This window comes from Fukomys damarensis, unplaced genomic scaffold (genome assembly GCF_012274545.1).
Source record: "Fukomys damarensis isolate Sample0158 unplaced genomic scaffold, DMR_v1.0_HiC HiC_scaffold_30, whole genome shotgun sequence".
NCBI lineage: Eukaryota > Metazoa > Chordata > Mammalia > Rodentia > Bathyergidae > Fukomys > Fukomys damarensis.
Window position 1 is genome coordinate 26,460,152 of NW_022900942.1, and position 13,528 is coordinate 26,473,679.

Sequence of the window (13,528 nt, forward strand, 5' to 3'; positions counted from 1 at the left end):
TGCCGGAGGGAAGGAGATTGCCCGGCCCGCTGACCCCACTCTTGCTGGCGCCGGCGCCTCCAAGCCCAGAGGGGGGCCTTCTCCCGACCGTTGCATTTCCCGTGGAAGGGGAATAAGAAAAATAGAGTTTGAGAAACTAAGTAGGTTCGAAGTATTTTGAAGGAAAATTAAATATTTGCTTGTTTGGATTTGATTGTGGTTACGCGCTGTCAGAGATGCTGAGCAGAAGTAAACGCGGGGATACCGGGGTGAGGCGAAGGATAGAGTAGGTCAGGGAATTAAGAAAATCGCACGGGGACAGTGGGGGGGCGTCCCTCGTGATGCAGATCCTGGGGACACTTTGCCACAGCGGAGCAGCGAAGGAGAGTCCAGGACTCCTGCCTGGACGGCCAGCCCCTGTATCTCACCGTGTCAACAACGGACCCTGGACGCCCGGAGCTTGGGCCCAGAAGGTTGCGGCCAAAGCCTTAATGCAGAATGCTGCCTGTTAGCGTCCTAATATAGCTTTCCAGTTTCCTTTCCTGACTGGATCGTGCCTGGTGTAGGTGAGAAAGGTGAAATTGTGTGTAGACTACCAAGGACCTGACAAAAGGCAATACACGTAATCTTGGAGCCTTGGCAAAGCTTCTGGAATGTTCTCCAGTTCCTGAAATTTATTTGGGAAATGGGTAATTATCCCGGGGTTGGGCATAGGAATACTGGCATTATGGATCTAGTCCTTGTTCTTCTGGTCCTGAGAGGCTACCACATAGCCAAGGCTGGGTACCTAAAGGCCTCCATCTTGTGCTTGCACAGAATAGGCTGGTCAGTAAGGATTTATTGAACAGGTTATTTCTGTCCTAAGAGGTAGAGAATAATCCCTGCACTTTCCCTCCCAAGACTCTCCATGGGGAAATGGATGGAGTGGCCCAAGTGATCCTAAAGGCTCTTAGCAAGAAACATAGGGTGAAGATTTAGGCAAATTTCTCCCAATTTGATCTCCCTTCTGTCTTTTATTTCATCCTTTAATGTCCTACTTTTAATAGGAATAATTGCTCTGGGAACTCCTAAATTCACAGCCCTCCTCCTCCTTGCCAAGGTCAGGGCTCCTGTGACCCTCCTACTCACTCTACCATCAGCGTCTTCCTTATTTCCCTTAGATCATTTCTGTAAATTCCACCCTGTCTACACTCTGCTGACCCCTCCCCCTTTCTTTCTTGTGTGTTAGTGAAATAAGGAAAGCCTATACAGCAACATTTCCTGAACATGCACTGTGAGCGTGAGCCGGCCAGCACTTCGGGTTATTCCAACTCTCACACTTAGTGTAAACCTAGTAAACTCTCAGTTTCCTAGTTTATAAAATGAGGCCGATTGTATCTTCCTAGAAGGGCTGTACTGAGCAAAGGTAACCCCGTTAGAAGAATGCTGTCACACAGCAGCCTTCAATGATCAGTAGCCTTTAGTATTTTATGATCATTTTCCAAGAATTTATCTTTGAAATCCGAGTGAGGCTCGCTGTTTTTTCCCAGACAAATGGTTTAGAGAAGCATCCGTTCTCGGATGAAACTAAAGAAGAGGAAGGGAGAATGGTACTCCAACTGTATATGGAAAGTTGACTTAGAAAACAGCAGCGCAAGGCCATGGATTCTCTTTATCTTGATTCCTAAGAAGAACTCATCAGGCCATACTGGGCATTGAGATTGCGAGGTGTGGGCACTGCCTAGGAATATTTCCCTGGGCCTCCTGGGGAGATTTAGCGCACCCCTCCCTGTCCAGTCCTGCAGCTGGATTAGAAATTCAGTGCCGACCCCAGGAAGAGGGGAGCCAAGGTCGAGGCAAGTCTTGTTTCAGGCCCAAAAAGTTCCAGACAGTCTAAAGGAAAGTCCCAGAAGACCCTTCATCCATGAGGACGCGACTCCGGCCAGGCTGTGAGTCTGTGAAACTATTCCCCGAGGCTCCCCCAGAGAAGCTGGGCGGGCCTTGGGCAGGACTCCCTAAGAGCTGGTCTGGGCCGAGGGGGACGCGTGGCATCGGGAGGGTCCGGGAGGAGGACGGAGTCAGGAGAGAGGGAACCGCCCTCGAGCCACAGGGACTACCGAGGAGCGCCGCCCTCAGTCCAGTCTTGGGGCGCGCGCGACCCGGCTTCGGCCTTTTCCCTTCCCCTGCGGTCTCTCCCCGCGCTCCAGGGCAGTGTTCACGCCGCGCCCGGAGCGCTCGGCTCTGCTGCGGTTCCTCGCCGCTCAGTTTCTCTCCCAGCGGACGCGGGACTCTCCTCTCCTGGTCGCGGGTCTTCATGGGGTCTGCTGAGGCTCGGTCTCCCGCCCGGGTTCTGCGCCACGGCCCCGGGCTGGTCAGGACTAGTGGTCCCGGGTCGGTTTCCCGACTGTCGGAGCTGAGTCCTGCGCATGAAGGTCCGAGCTCCCACCCGTGTGGGGGGTGGGGGCAGGGAGAGACCCCTCGGGAGGGTCCGGGAGCCACCTCTGTGCATTTATTTTAAGGATATGTTTAATGTTAGGAGGGAGGATTCCTGCCCAGTCCCCACCCCCAGCTCTGGCAAAGGGAGGGTAGGATAGCCAGTGCCTCTCTCTGTCATATTAGTCAGGTAATTAATTGCAAGTCCCTGCGGAGACACCGCTCGCAGGACCGGTGGGCAGAGTGGGGCCCGCTGCCCTCCCGCCTGTCCACCCCACCCCAGTGTCGCCGGGGATCCTAACGCACTTCACCTAGTCTAGCCCGCTTCTTGGACCCCACTCCAAGTGCTCTTTTTCGGGTTCTTACCGCAAGAATAGGATCCAGGCCTCCAGCAAGAGGATGGGAAAGACTTTCAGGGGAGATGACAGGAATTCCAAGACCAGGCAGTTCCTCTGGGTTCAAATCCACCTGAGAAAGGCCAAGCCCGGCAGCGCCAGGCCAGCATGCCGGACCCTTTCAGAGACCATGGCGCGCCTGTGACGTCCCCTTAATTGGGGACCGGTCCTATTCCTGTGACCTCAGCTTCTTAACTGTACAACAGTGGACGGAATTAACGACTCACTAGTGATTAATTCTTTAACTGCGCCTTAATTGCCCTCTGTAAAACACCTTTCTGAAAATTGGATTAAATCATCTAGATCCTTGGTTATGTGGGGAACAGCCCTAGAGGACAGAGAGACTGCTGATTCCCAACCATCTTGAGCAGGCCTCCTGAGTCAATGGCAGGAGCAATGGCAGCCCCTCCTCATGGAAGTGGGGACATCCGTGGTCAGGTTGTCTGACCTGGTGGTGTGACTTTCAAGGGTGCATTTCTGCTGTAGGATTAAAATCCTCCTCTCCCGTCACCCCACCATAGACATCTATAACATAACACCTCATTTTAGAAGTTTTCCTCTGCCTTGTAGTTGGTGTAAAGTTAGTTACAGTATACTTATGTTAGTGAGTTTTGAACAAATTGTATAAAAGGATGCCTTTCTCTCCAAAGCTATCTGAGAAAGTCTTTTTCCAGTTCGGCTGTGTTCTGTAATATCCCCATTAGTGTTCTTTAGAGTTTCCCTTTTTTTTTCTCTATTAATGTATATTTGCATTACATTCATTTTGGAGACTGAGTATAAATATGTCATTTCTCGATTATTTCTGATCCCTTTATCCACCCTTCTCCTGTACCCTTTCCCCAAGGTCTGCGTCCTTGTTCCTATGATTTTGTTTTGCTCTTTAATTATTATTTCATATGAGATAAATCATGTAGCATTTAACTTTCTGTGTCTGGCTTATCTTACTTAACAATATGGACTCAAGATCTGTCCCCTCTCCTGCAAATGACATGATCCCATTAGTATTTTTTTTTAAAAAAAGCTGGTCCCTAGATCTCCCACTCACACACACCTGGTGCCTGTAGCTAAGCTGGTGCAAGGCATGTGGCACATAGTGATAGTCTCAACCCTCAAGAAGCATGGCCTATGGAGGGGAAATAAGGACCCATCTTAGTCACTTTCCTGCTTGCTGGGACAAATCACCTGAAACCCACAACTTAAACAGGGCGAAGTTTATCTTAGCTCACAGTTTGTAGAGGTTCCATAATCAGCTGGCTCCAAGGCAGAACAATGATGGATAGGCACAGCTGAGAAAAGTTGCTCACTTCAAGGTAGCCAGGAGACAGAGAAGGGCAGAGCCCAGAAGGAAATAGAACCTTAATCTAAGCAGACCCCTTAACACCTCTTAACAGGGAGCCTGATATAATGTCCCCATAATACAGTCACCTTCCAAACTCATGATGCTTTAGGAGCTATTTTAGGTAGAAAACATTACAGGATCCAACTCCCATATTTCCAAACGCTTACTGGTTTTCTTCCCCTGAGCATTTCCTGGGCCACTTAGAATAAATGTGTTCAAAACAAAACATTCTTTTATAGCTTCCTAAAAACTCTGTAAAGTTGTCCTCTCCCTCTGCAGTCACATCAGCCAGTGGGTGGGATGAGAATCATTCTTGACCTCTCGAGTCAAGTTATATCCCAGTGCTCATTCCTTCTTCCTTCTTAACTACACGTCATCCAGGTTTTAGCTGATCAATTGGCTGCAGGGAATAAAGACTGCTTTCAGCCCCCTTTCCTGGGAGGTTTGATTAAATCATGTATTTTTGGAAAGAGAAGACACTGGTAAGTCGTTCCAGAAAGCTGGGAGTAGGCTCTGCTCTTGACTGTCTCTGCAATCTGTTGACTATGGAGTCCCAGGGGCCTGTTCATGAAGTCCTGAGTTGAGAATCTTCAGAAACAGGAAGAAGGGATGTATGGTTGGACACCATACTAGCTCTGCATGATTACACAGACTTTCTATTTTAAGTCTAGATTTTTGGTCACTATCGGCCAAACCTAAATCGAAGGCATTCACTCTCGTCCTCAAGCCCTATGTGAAGTTAATTACTCAGCTTAAGTTATTTAGCTCAGCAAAGAACACTGGTTTTACTTCAGAATGCCTTTTACATTCATCCACACTTGTTTTCCTCTCTGAGCTCGTTCCCCAGCTCAGGGCTTATCTCTGTCACCCACACTGCCTGGCCTGCAGTGTTGCATTGTGGAACCACGTAAGACTCTACTCTATTTAGCAGGCATTGCTTTCATTTACATACTTTCATTGGGCTCTTTGCTTTCGGGCTGAGCCCTGCAGGTTTACAGATACAATCCCTCAGCCTTTTTGACACACTTTTCACACTGCAGCCGGAATTAGATGTCTCCAGCCATTCCTCTGCTTGGAAACAATTCCTGATGGCTTGTAGGGCAAAAGCCACGCTCCTGAAAATGGCATCTGGAGTTGTTCTACCTCCACCCATCTTCCAGGCCTGTCCCGCTTTCCCTCTGCACTCTCTGTCTGAGCACTCTGCATGTCACTGACCCATCATGTGCTTTTTCACACCAAGACGTTGAACTCTAGAACTAATGAATGAGTTCAGCAAGGTTCCAGGATACAAGATCAATATACAACAGTCAATTGTTTTATATATTTTTGCAATGAATAATCCAAAAAGGAAATTAAGGATATGATTCCAAACATGATAGCATCTAAAAGAACAAAAGATTTGGGAATAAATTTAATTAAAAGTGCAAAACTCAGACTCTGGAAACTATAGAACACTGAAAGAAATGAAAGAAAGCTGGGAACAGTGATACCCACCTTCATCTCAGAACCCTGGGAGGATGAGGCAGGAGGATTACATATTCCTGGCCATCCTAAATAACCTCAATAACTTGGTGAGACCCTGCCTGCCTCAAAAAAAGTATTTAGAGCTGGGAATATAGCTCAGGGGTAAAGAACCCTTGGTTTCAATCTCTAGTATACATGCACACACAAACACACAAAGGGAAAATAAATGAAGGAACATCTAAAATAGCAAAACATCATTTGTGCATAGTTCAGAAGCCTTAACATTGAGAAGAGGGCAGTAACCCTCCTAACACATCCACAAATTTAACATTCCTCTCATAATCCCAGCTGATTTCCTCATAGCAGATAAGTGGATTCCTAAATCTATATAGAATTTCCACCCAGAATCGCCCAAAGCAATTCTGAAAGGTGGGGGGGAAGGTAACACCATTTGATTTAGAAGCATCCTACAAAGCAGTTAAAAGCTAGTGAGGTACTGGTCTAAGGACAGAAATATAAGTGAGAATAAGAGACTCCAGAAATCTGCCCATAAATCTATGATCAATTGATTTTCAGCAAGGTTTCCATTCACAGAGGAAAGAATAGTTTTCTCAACATGGTGCTGGAACAACTGTGTATCCACATGCAAAGAAATGATGTTGTGTCCTTCCCTGGTACCATGTGTTGGTCATTTTCCATCAACAAATATTTGAGATAACTGAATCAACTTTTAAGGAGAAGATGTTTATTTTGGTTCATGGTTTTAGAGGTGTCAGGCCATAACATAATCAGTTGGCTGCATTGCTTCTGGGCCTGTGGTAAGACAGATCGAGACAGGAGCACTGGGTGGAGCAAAACCACTTATCTCATGGCCAGGACACGAAAAGAGTAAGGCGTGTCTTGGGGTCCCTCTACCATCTTCCAGAGTATACCCCACAATAAGCAAAAGATTTCCTTGTCAGCCTCCTCTCTTAATAGGTCCAGCACCTCTCAATGTCACCATGTTGGGTGTTAAGCCTTTAACACATGGGTTTTATAAACCTTTACTCGGAATAGATCTATTGCTTAAATGTAGGAGCAAAAACTATAAAGCTCTTAGAAGACATAGGGGTAAATCTTCATGATCATGGATTTGCTGAGTCTTCAATATGATACCAAAATAATGAACAACAAAAGAAAAATGAACTGGGCTTTATCAAAATGTCATTCTGACCAAGACTTGTCATGTAGAGATACAAGATCCCAACAATGAATGTAACTGTACTGTATCCCTAAAATGTGCCAATAAACTCAATTAAAGCTGGAAAAAAAAACCCAAAAACAAAATGTCATTCTGTGTGCTTCAAAAGACACCATCAATAAGGTGAAAAGACCACCCAAAAAGAGGAAGAAACTATTTGTAAACCATATATATAATAAGGGACTAATATCTACAATATGTAAATAGCACAACTTAATAGTGAATAGACAAATAACCCAACTGTATAACAGACACAGAATTGGATAGACATTTCTCAAAATGATATATAAATGGCCAACAAGCACATGAAAAAAATACTCATCATAATCAGTCAGGAAGAAAATAGGAACCAAAACGCCAATAAGATACAACTGGACTTTACAGTTACATTAGCATGGTTAGATTTTAAAAGTCAGATAGTAAGTAAGACGTATCGATAATGTGGAGAAGTTGGAACCCACACACGGTGCTGATGTGGGGGTAAAGTGAGCCCACTACTTCCAGAAAGACGGTGGCAGTTCTTCCAATGAGTAAGCCTAGAGCTACCATCTGGCCCAGTGATTATATTCCCATGTCAGATATACCCAGGAGAAAGGAAGACTGTATGTTCACGTAGAAATGTGCATTATGCATTTAAACATTTATGAGTAGGCATACAGTTTTCATTAAGCCAAAAGGTCCTCCAACTCGGCCTCTTCGACCAAGCAATCGCACAACTTCAGGAGGGACGCAGGTGGAGCTGTGAGGGGAGGAAGAGGGCACCTGCCTAGCCAGCCCATATCAACCCTAGCGGTAAGGGGGGTGACAGATGTCACAGCCTGATGGTCCTCGCATCCACCCCACCTTCTGAAGAGCAGACTTACCCACTACAAATAGTTGATAGTTGGCCAAAACTTGGCTCAAGGCTCAAGTCTTGAGTTTTAGGTTATGACGCTTTGTACCCAAGCTCCTACGACTGTTAGAGTACTCAGACTGCAGCCCAATCTTTACTGCACCTTGTTTTGCTTTGATTTGGTGAAAACACACTCCTTTCAGACTGCTGACAAATGATTGCATTCCTTGTGACGAGTACGCAGGAGCCGCAGTCCCGCTACTAACTTGATGCTGGCTTTAGGCGAGGTGGTCTCACGCTGGCTGATCGCTGCGGACTAAAGCAGAGAACATGCGGACTTTCCCGGGCTCAAAACTGCCAACAAGCTTTTTTCCGTAACTTGGCCGATGGTGCCATCTGGTGGTCAGGATCAGAACTTCGCCTGCTGCTCCTGCAGCGGGCGTTTCTGAACAATGCCTACCTAGTTCCTAGCATCGCCAGCAACAGAAAGGGTCTTTCCTCAGCCAGTTAATGACCTTCCCTCATGAATCCCTCAATTCCAAATTACTGAATCCGTGCTTCCCTTTGGGTGGAAATTCCTCCTTTCCAACTCGGATTTCCATCCAGGCAACACCAACCCAACCACAAGGATCCTATTCCATCAGGGGCAACCTAGGAGAAATCGGGGCCAAGAAACCCTACGCTTTCATGTTTTCCTGCTGTTCCCAAGTCCAGGTAGGAAGAAACTAGTTATAAGTTAGTTTATGCAAAGCGATTGACTTAATCTCTAAAGTTCTCATGAGAAAATATTTCTTTTAAAAAAAATCCCAGAAATAGAGAATTCACATCTAATCCATTGCAAAGATTCTACTAAAGGTAGACTTACCAATGCCTGGACAGTAAAAAGTACACCTATAATATCCTTTCTCATCTATCATCCTCGAGCAACACGAGTTTTGCGGTCACACAAGTGTTAATTGGTTCGTGGTCACAAGAGTTGCTGAACTTTTCTGTTGAATACATAATGGCCTCTTCTGGCACTCTCAAATCACAGTGAGTAGGCAAAGAATTTAGTTCTATCATGAGACATTACTTACATAGGATTTCCACTCAAGGTAGTCTCCCATGCTTGGTGTTTAATACCAAGGTATTAGTAACATAAATATACTACTATTTTGCCCATCTAGAAAGTCTACACTTTAGTTACATTTCTAAGGATAAAATGACCAACCTACAGGAATAACAGTAGAATTGGAGGCATCTAAGCAAGCTGGTGAGAAGAATCTTTGCAGTTCAGCAACTCTTATGACCACGTACCAATTAACACATTGTGTGACCGCAGTGCTGGTGTTAAGGCTCATAGATGAGAAAGTGGTATTGAGGATGTGCTTTATTCCTTCATTTACTATGCAGAACAAACATTAATGTTCTCAGGAAGGAAATTATCTATTGACTTTGAAATAGTTGGAAGATAGCTGTTGTCTTAGCTACTTTTCTTAATGTTGAGACAAAATACCCAACAACCCTTTTGGTTTATTTGGCTCACAGTTTGTAGAGGTTTTACTCCATAATCAGGTGGCTGCAAGGCAGAGTGTCATGGCATTGAAGAGGAGAAATAGTTCACGGTGGGTAGAAGGCAGCCAGTGACAAGTGACAAGCGATGACCCTCATACTGTCCTTGATATGTTATCCAGCCTACCCACCCTTAGGGCAGGTAACACTCACACCCAAGGTGGGGCACCCTTAACCCTACCCAGAACTATGCCAAACCAATCAGTGGACTGACTTAGTCATCACACACTCTTCGTCTCAGCATCACAAAATCTAGATCCAGCTGCCTCTGAAAAACCCCACCTGTGACCACATGAAGCTTTGGAGAGACATCTAGACACAAGCCATAAGAGCTGTGATATAGTAAATTAGAAGGGGCCTGGGAGTGAAAATGAAATAATTTTATCCCTGTTTTCCAAGAAGGCTAATTCTTGAATTATATACCTGAAATTATTAATCTTATACTTTCTATAATATCATCTGCCTTAAGGGTTGTTTTGAAATATTTTTTCACCTGGATCAGCTACTTAGCAGTTCCAGGCACGACTTCAATTCATGCTCAGATAATACCTGCCCTTGTTCCTCTTGGCAAAGCCAGGGACACCTCCTTCTCATCTTCCTACAGAGTCCCGGGGAAGAACTCTGACTAGAACATAGTTTCGTGAGACCCTCATCATCTCTTTCTCTTTTCTCCTCCTAGATGTTATGCAGAAGAAATGAAACTTTCCAACACGCATGGAAACTGGAGGATAGTTTTGACTTTGACATTAAGAGAAAATGTATACGTGTTTCCCAAAATAATAAAGAGTGTCATGGAAGATATGTGGGAGAAAGAAGACAGGGAGGTGGCCCTGTTAACCAGAAAGGACTAGAAAAGATGCTCCTCTGACCAGGAAGACATCTACCTTAAGTGGTGAATGTCTGTATTTTGAATACAAGGACTGTGAAATCCAGGGACAAGGGGGCAGTGATTGTCCAGCAACCACATTGGAGAAAGTTCCACAAAGAAAGAAACAGATCAGATATAGCAGTGGATCTCAGAGAACATCTCTGAAGGTGTGGAACTTCCTACAAAATGCACAGTGCAGAAGGAAGGAAATAGTAAGTTAAAGGTGGAGTCACTGGCACTTAACCTGATTCTCATCTTAAACTTGACAAAGAGGTCAGCTGGCATTTAGCCACAGATGCCGGAAGCTCAGTGGGATTCTAATAGGGCCACTTTGGGGTTTGTTTGGAAAACCAGTGAGTGCTCCCAGCAAAGGAATCTCCGGAACCAGATGGTTGCATCCAAACATTCAATGAGTTCTGTCCAGGCTTCTTCTACTCACTGGACCTACTCACCAGCCACGGTTCTGGGTGGGTTGTGCTGCAATCTATCCTGTCCCTCCCTCCATAGGCTTCATTCTTTATCCAGAAACCAGTTTGGAAAGGAGTAGATCTTCAAAACTAACCAGAGCAACAACTATTACAACCCCTTCCTCTAAAACTCTACACCTACATCTAAGGAATCCCAGCAGGAAGAGAAATCGGAGCAAGATTGCTGAATAAAACCCCGAGAGAACCCTCTCCCCACCCCGGCCCCTGTCATACATGACATTCATCTGGGATCATAAATTCTCGCCTCCAATGCTTCAGACAGGAGACACAGACAAATAATGCTGGCAGAGGTGAGTTTTAGGGTGTCCTGGGGTCTGAGGCAAAGTGGAGCCGTGTTCTTCATTCGTAGGGATAGCACCAGCACTGCTACTCTTCTGGGAAATGAGCCCCGACAGCAGGTCTTCTGGTTTGACAAAAGCTAGGTTATTACATGAACTCCCTTAGATTTTGAAATGTCTGTAACTTCTTCTAATCTCCAAGACCCTGCCCAGGCAAGCAGCACATTTCCCTTCCAATCCATCCAAGCAGCAGTTCCTGGCTACTGAGTGAAATCGTTTTCCAGGTTATTCATATTTCTCTTCTCCTTCCCTCCACAGGACGGAAGTAAGAAGAAAGGCACTTCTCTCCAATCTGGCCTGCTTCTTGTTCTTTGTTGCTTTCATTCAAGTTCAATCCTCAGCCTGTCCGTTTTGGCTGCGTGCAGCAGAGGTATCTTGGGAAGCGGCCAGGCAGAGGGGACCACAATTTGGTGCTCTCTATTTCCTTTTCATTTCTGTTTATTTCAGCAGTGGAGGCAGAGCAGCAATTACATCATTACAGTAACTGCCACTTGTCTTCCAAGGCGAAGAAAGGGGTGAGAGATGCAAGGCGCCCACACAAAGGAGAGGAGTAGCCTTAGTTTGTAATCGCACCGCCAGTGCCTCACGTTAGGGCTGCTTCTTGCTTGGAGAATCTGAGCTCTTAAAAGTGTCCCCAAAAAAACTTCACCTGAGCACCTGACAGTGGAATAAACTTAGAATATTTGAAATAAGTAGCAGTCAGTAAATTCTGAAACTGCTGTGTCAAGAGAACCAGACCGTGGTTGGTCCCAAGATACGAAATTCATACTTGTAGCAGATGCACTTTGGCGTCCACCCAGATCACCAACCTGCTTCCTTGTCGAGAGAGCCTTGATTTGGCTTAGGCGCTTGGTCCTGCCCCCACGTGCCACACTGGTCATTGGAGGACTCCAGTCATGGTGGTCTGATTGCCCTTCATCGGTGCTGGGTTTGGGCCAATGTGTAAGGGAGCCAGACTCTGAGGGACTTAGATGACTCTGGAAAAGTATTTAGCGCCATTAAGAAGACAAAGCCTAAAAAGTGGTGACCCCTCATCTTCTTCCTGGAATGTTGCTGTGCCTGGAGGTGACATCTGAAATTCCCGCAGCCACTTTGTGACCATGAGAGAAGCTGGCATATGGACAAGTCTGAAATGCTGGTGGCAGAGTAGAAAGACAGAGAGACCCTCATCCCTGAAGTTATATTGAAGTCACTGAGTTAAATTGAACCAAACCCACCTACACACACACACACACACACACACACACACACACACACCCCTACCTTTTTTCTCTAGAGTTCTTTTATATGAGGTAAATATTTCTATCTTTAATGACAATTTGAGTTGAGGGTTTTCTATTATTAACAGCCACAGGAATCCTAAATAATTCCATGTTCATTCCTGAAGGTACAACAAAAGTAATCTTTTTTTCCATCTAGAGAGCATGCAGAATCGCTCATTCATCATCTGATTAAGAGAAAAGAAAAGCAGCGACATGGGTCCCTTCTGCCAGAGTCCAGATGGTTATGCTGGGTGCAGTTTGTGTACCAAGACCCTGTTCCCGAGGGGAAGTGGATGAGGAGGCCACATAGACCTCACCTGTATACACTCATAAACCTATGTGCCCTTATGTACAGAAGGATGTGATGGAGCTCAGAGTGGGTCTTTTCCACATAAACAGAAATCTGCAAAGTATCACATCTTGGGTTTCGTTTTAGAAATGAAGTTACCTCCAAGCTCCATAATATGGTGCTATTACTGTCTCTTATTTTCAGAGATGAAGAGGAAGGGAGGCCATGCTGGGAGGACGCTGTCTGAGCACCTTGCATTTCTGGCACTCAGAATTTGGAATGAGACTGTGGTTGGGGCAGGTTCTGAGCAAACAGAGACGCCACTATCCGGGACTCCACTGTCGCGTCCACCTTAACAGCCTGGTTCTTCTGCAGGACTCCGTGTTATATTTAGCAGGCCACACTGCTAGCTAGCCAACATCCTCTCTCTCCTTTCATTAGTAAGAGAAGCAGGTTTTGTTTGGAGGTTTTTTTTTGTCTTCTGAGGGTGGTGATGGATTAGCAGTGTCCCCAACTGAAATATGACATTTCCCAGCTTCTTTCATGCAACACAGTTCTGACCAGAACACAGAGGCTGAGGATTTCTCAGAAAGCTTCACTCTCATGATATAGACCCCCCACCCTTTTCTGTTTCCTTTCTTTTCCTGAATGAAAGAAACTGGGGTAGGTTGACTGGAGCAGTGGAGGCCACCTTGTGACTGGTGAGCAAGGGAAATTGGAGAAAACACAAAGCTCTTAGCTCTGAATTTGTGGATCACTGCACTGCCAGCCTCTAGACTTTTTATGATATGGGAGATAACTCAACTTCCATCTTCTTTAAGTCATGGATATTTGGAGTGGCTTGGTTTTGTCGCATGTATTTAAATACATTCTCTAATCAATATAGATAAAACTAACTGACAGCCAAATTCCCATGTGCTTCCAAAGAAGCGCGTTCTGAGCTATCAATTATCACTTTAAGACAGAGAAATTCCTTATTTGAAAATAATAGATAGAAGTCATTAACATCAGAGTGGATATTTTTACATTTAAAATAGACATTAAAAACTCTTGGAACTAAGTAGGGATCAC

General features: G+C 45.4%; 1 protein-coding gene across 1 annotated transcript in view; it reads left to right on the top strand.

Annotated features, from left to right (window-relative positions):
- Rax (retina and anterior neural fold homeobox) overlaps positions 1-491 on the top strand; it is a 4,737-nt gene extending 4,246 nt beyond the window's left edge. Inside the window, exon 4 of the mRNA XM_010603387.1 lies at positions 327-491. Coding sequence (XP_010601689.1) covers positions 327-491 — 165 coding nt within the window. The remainder of the gene's footprint in view (positions 1-326) is intronic.
- The last annotated feature ends 13,037 nt before the right edge of the window (positions 492-13,528 follow it).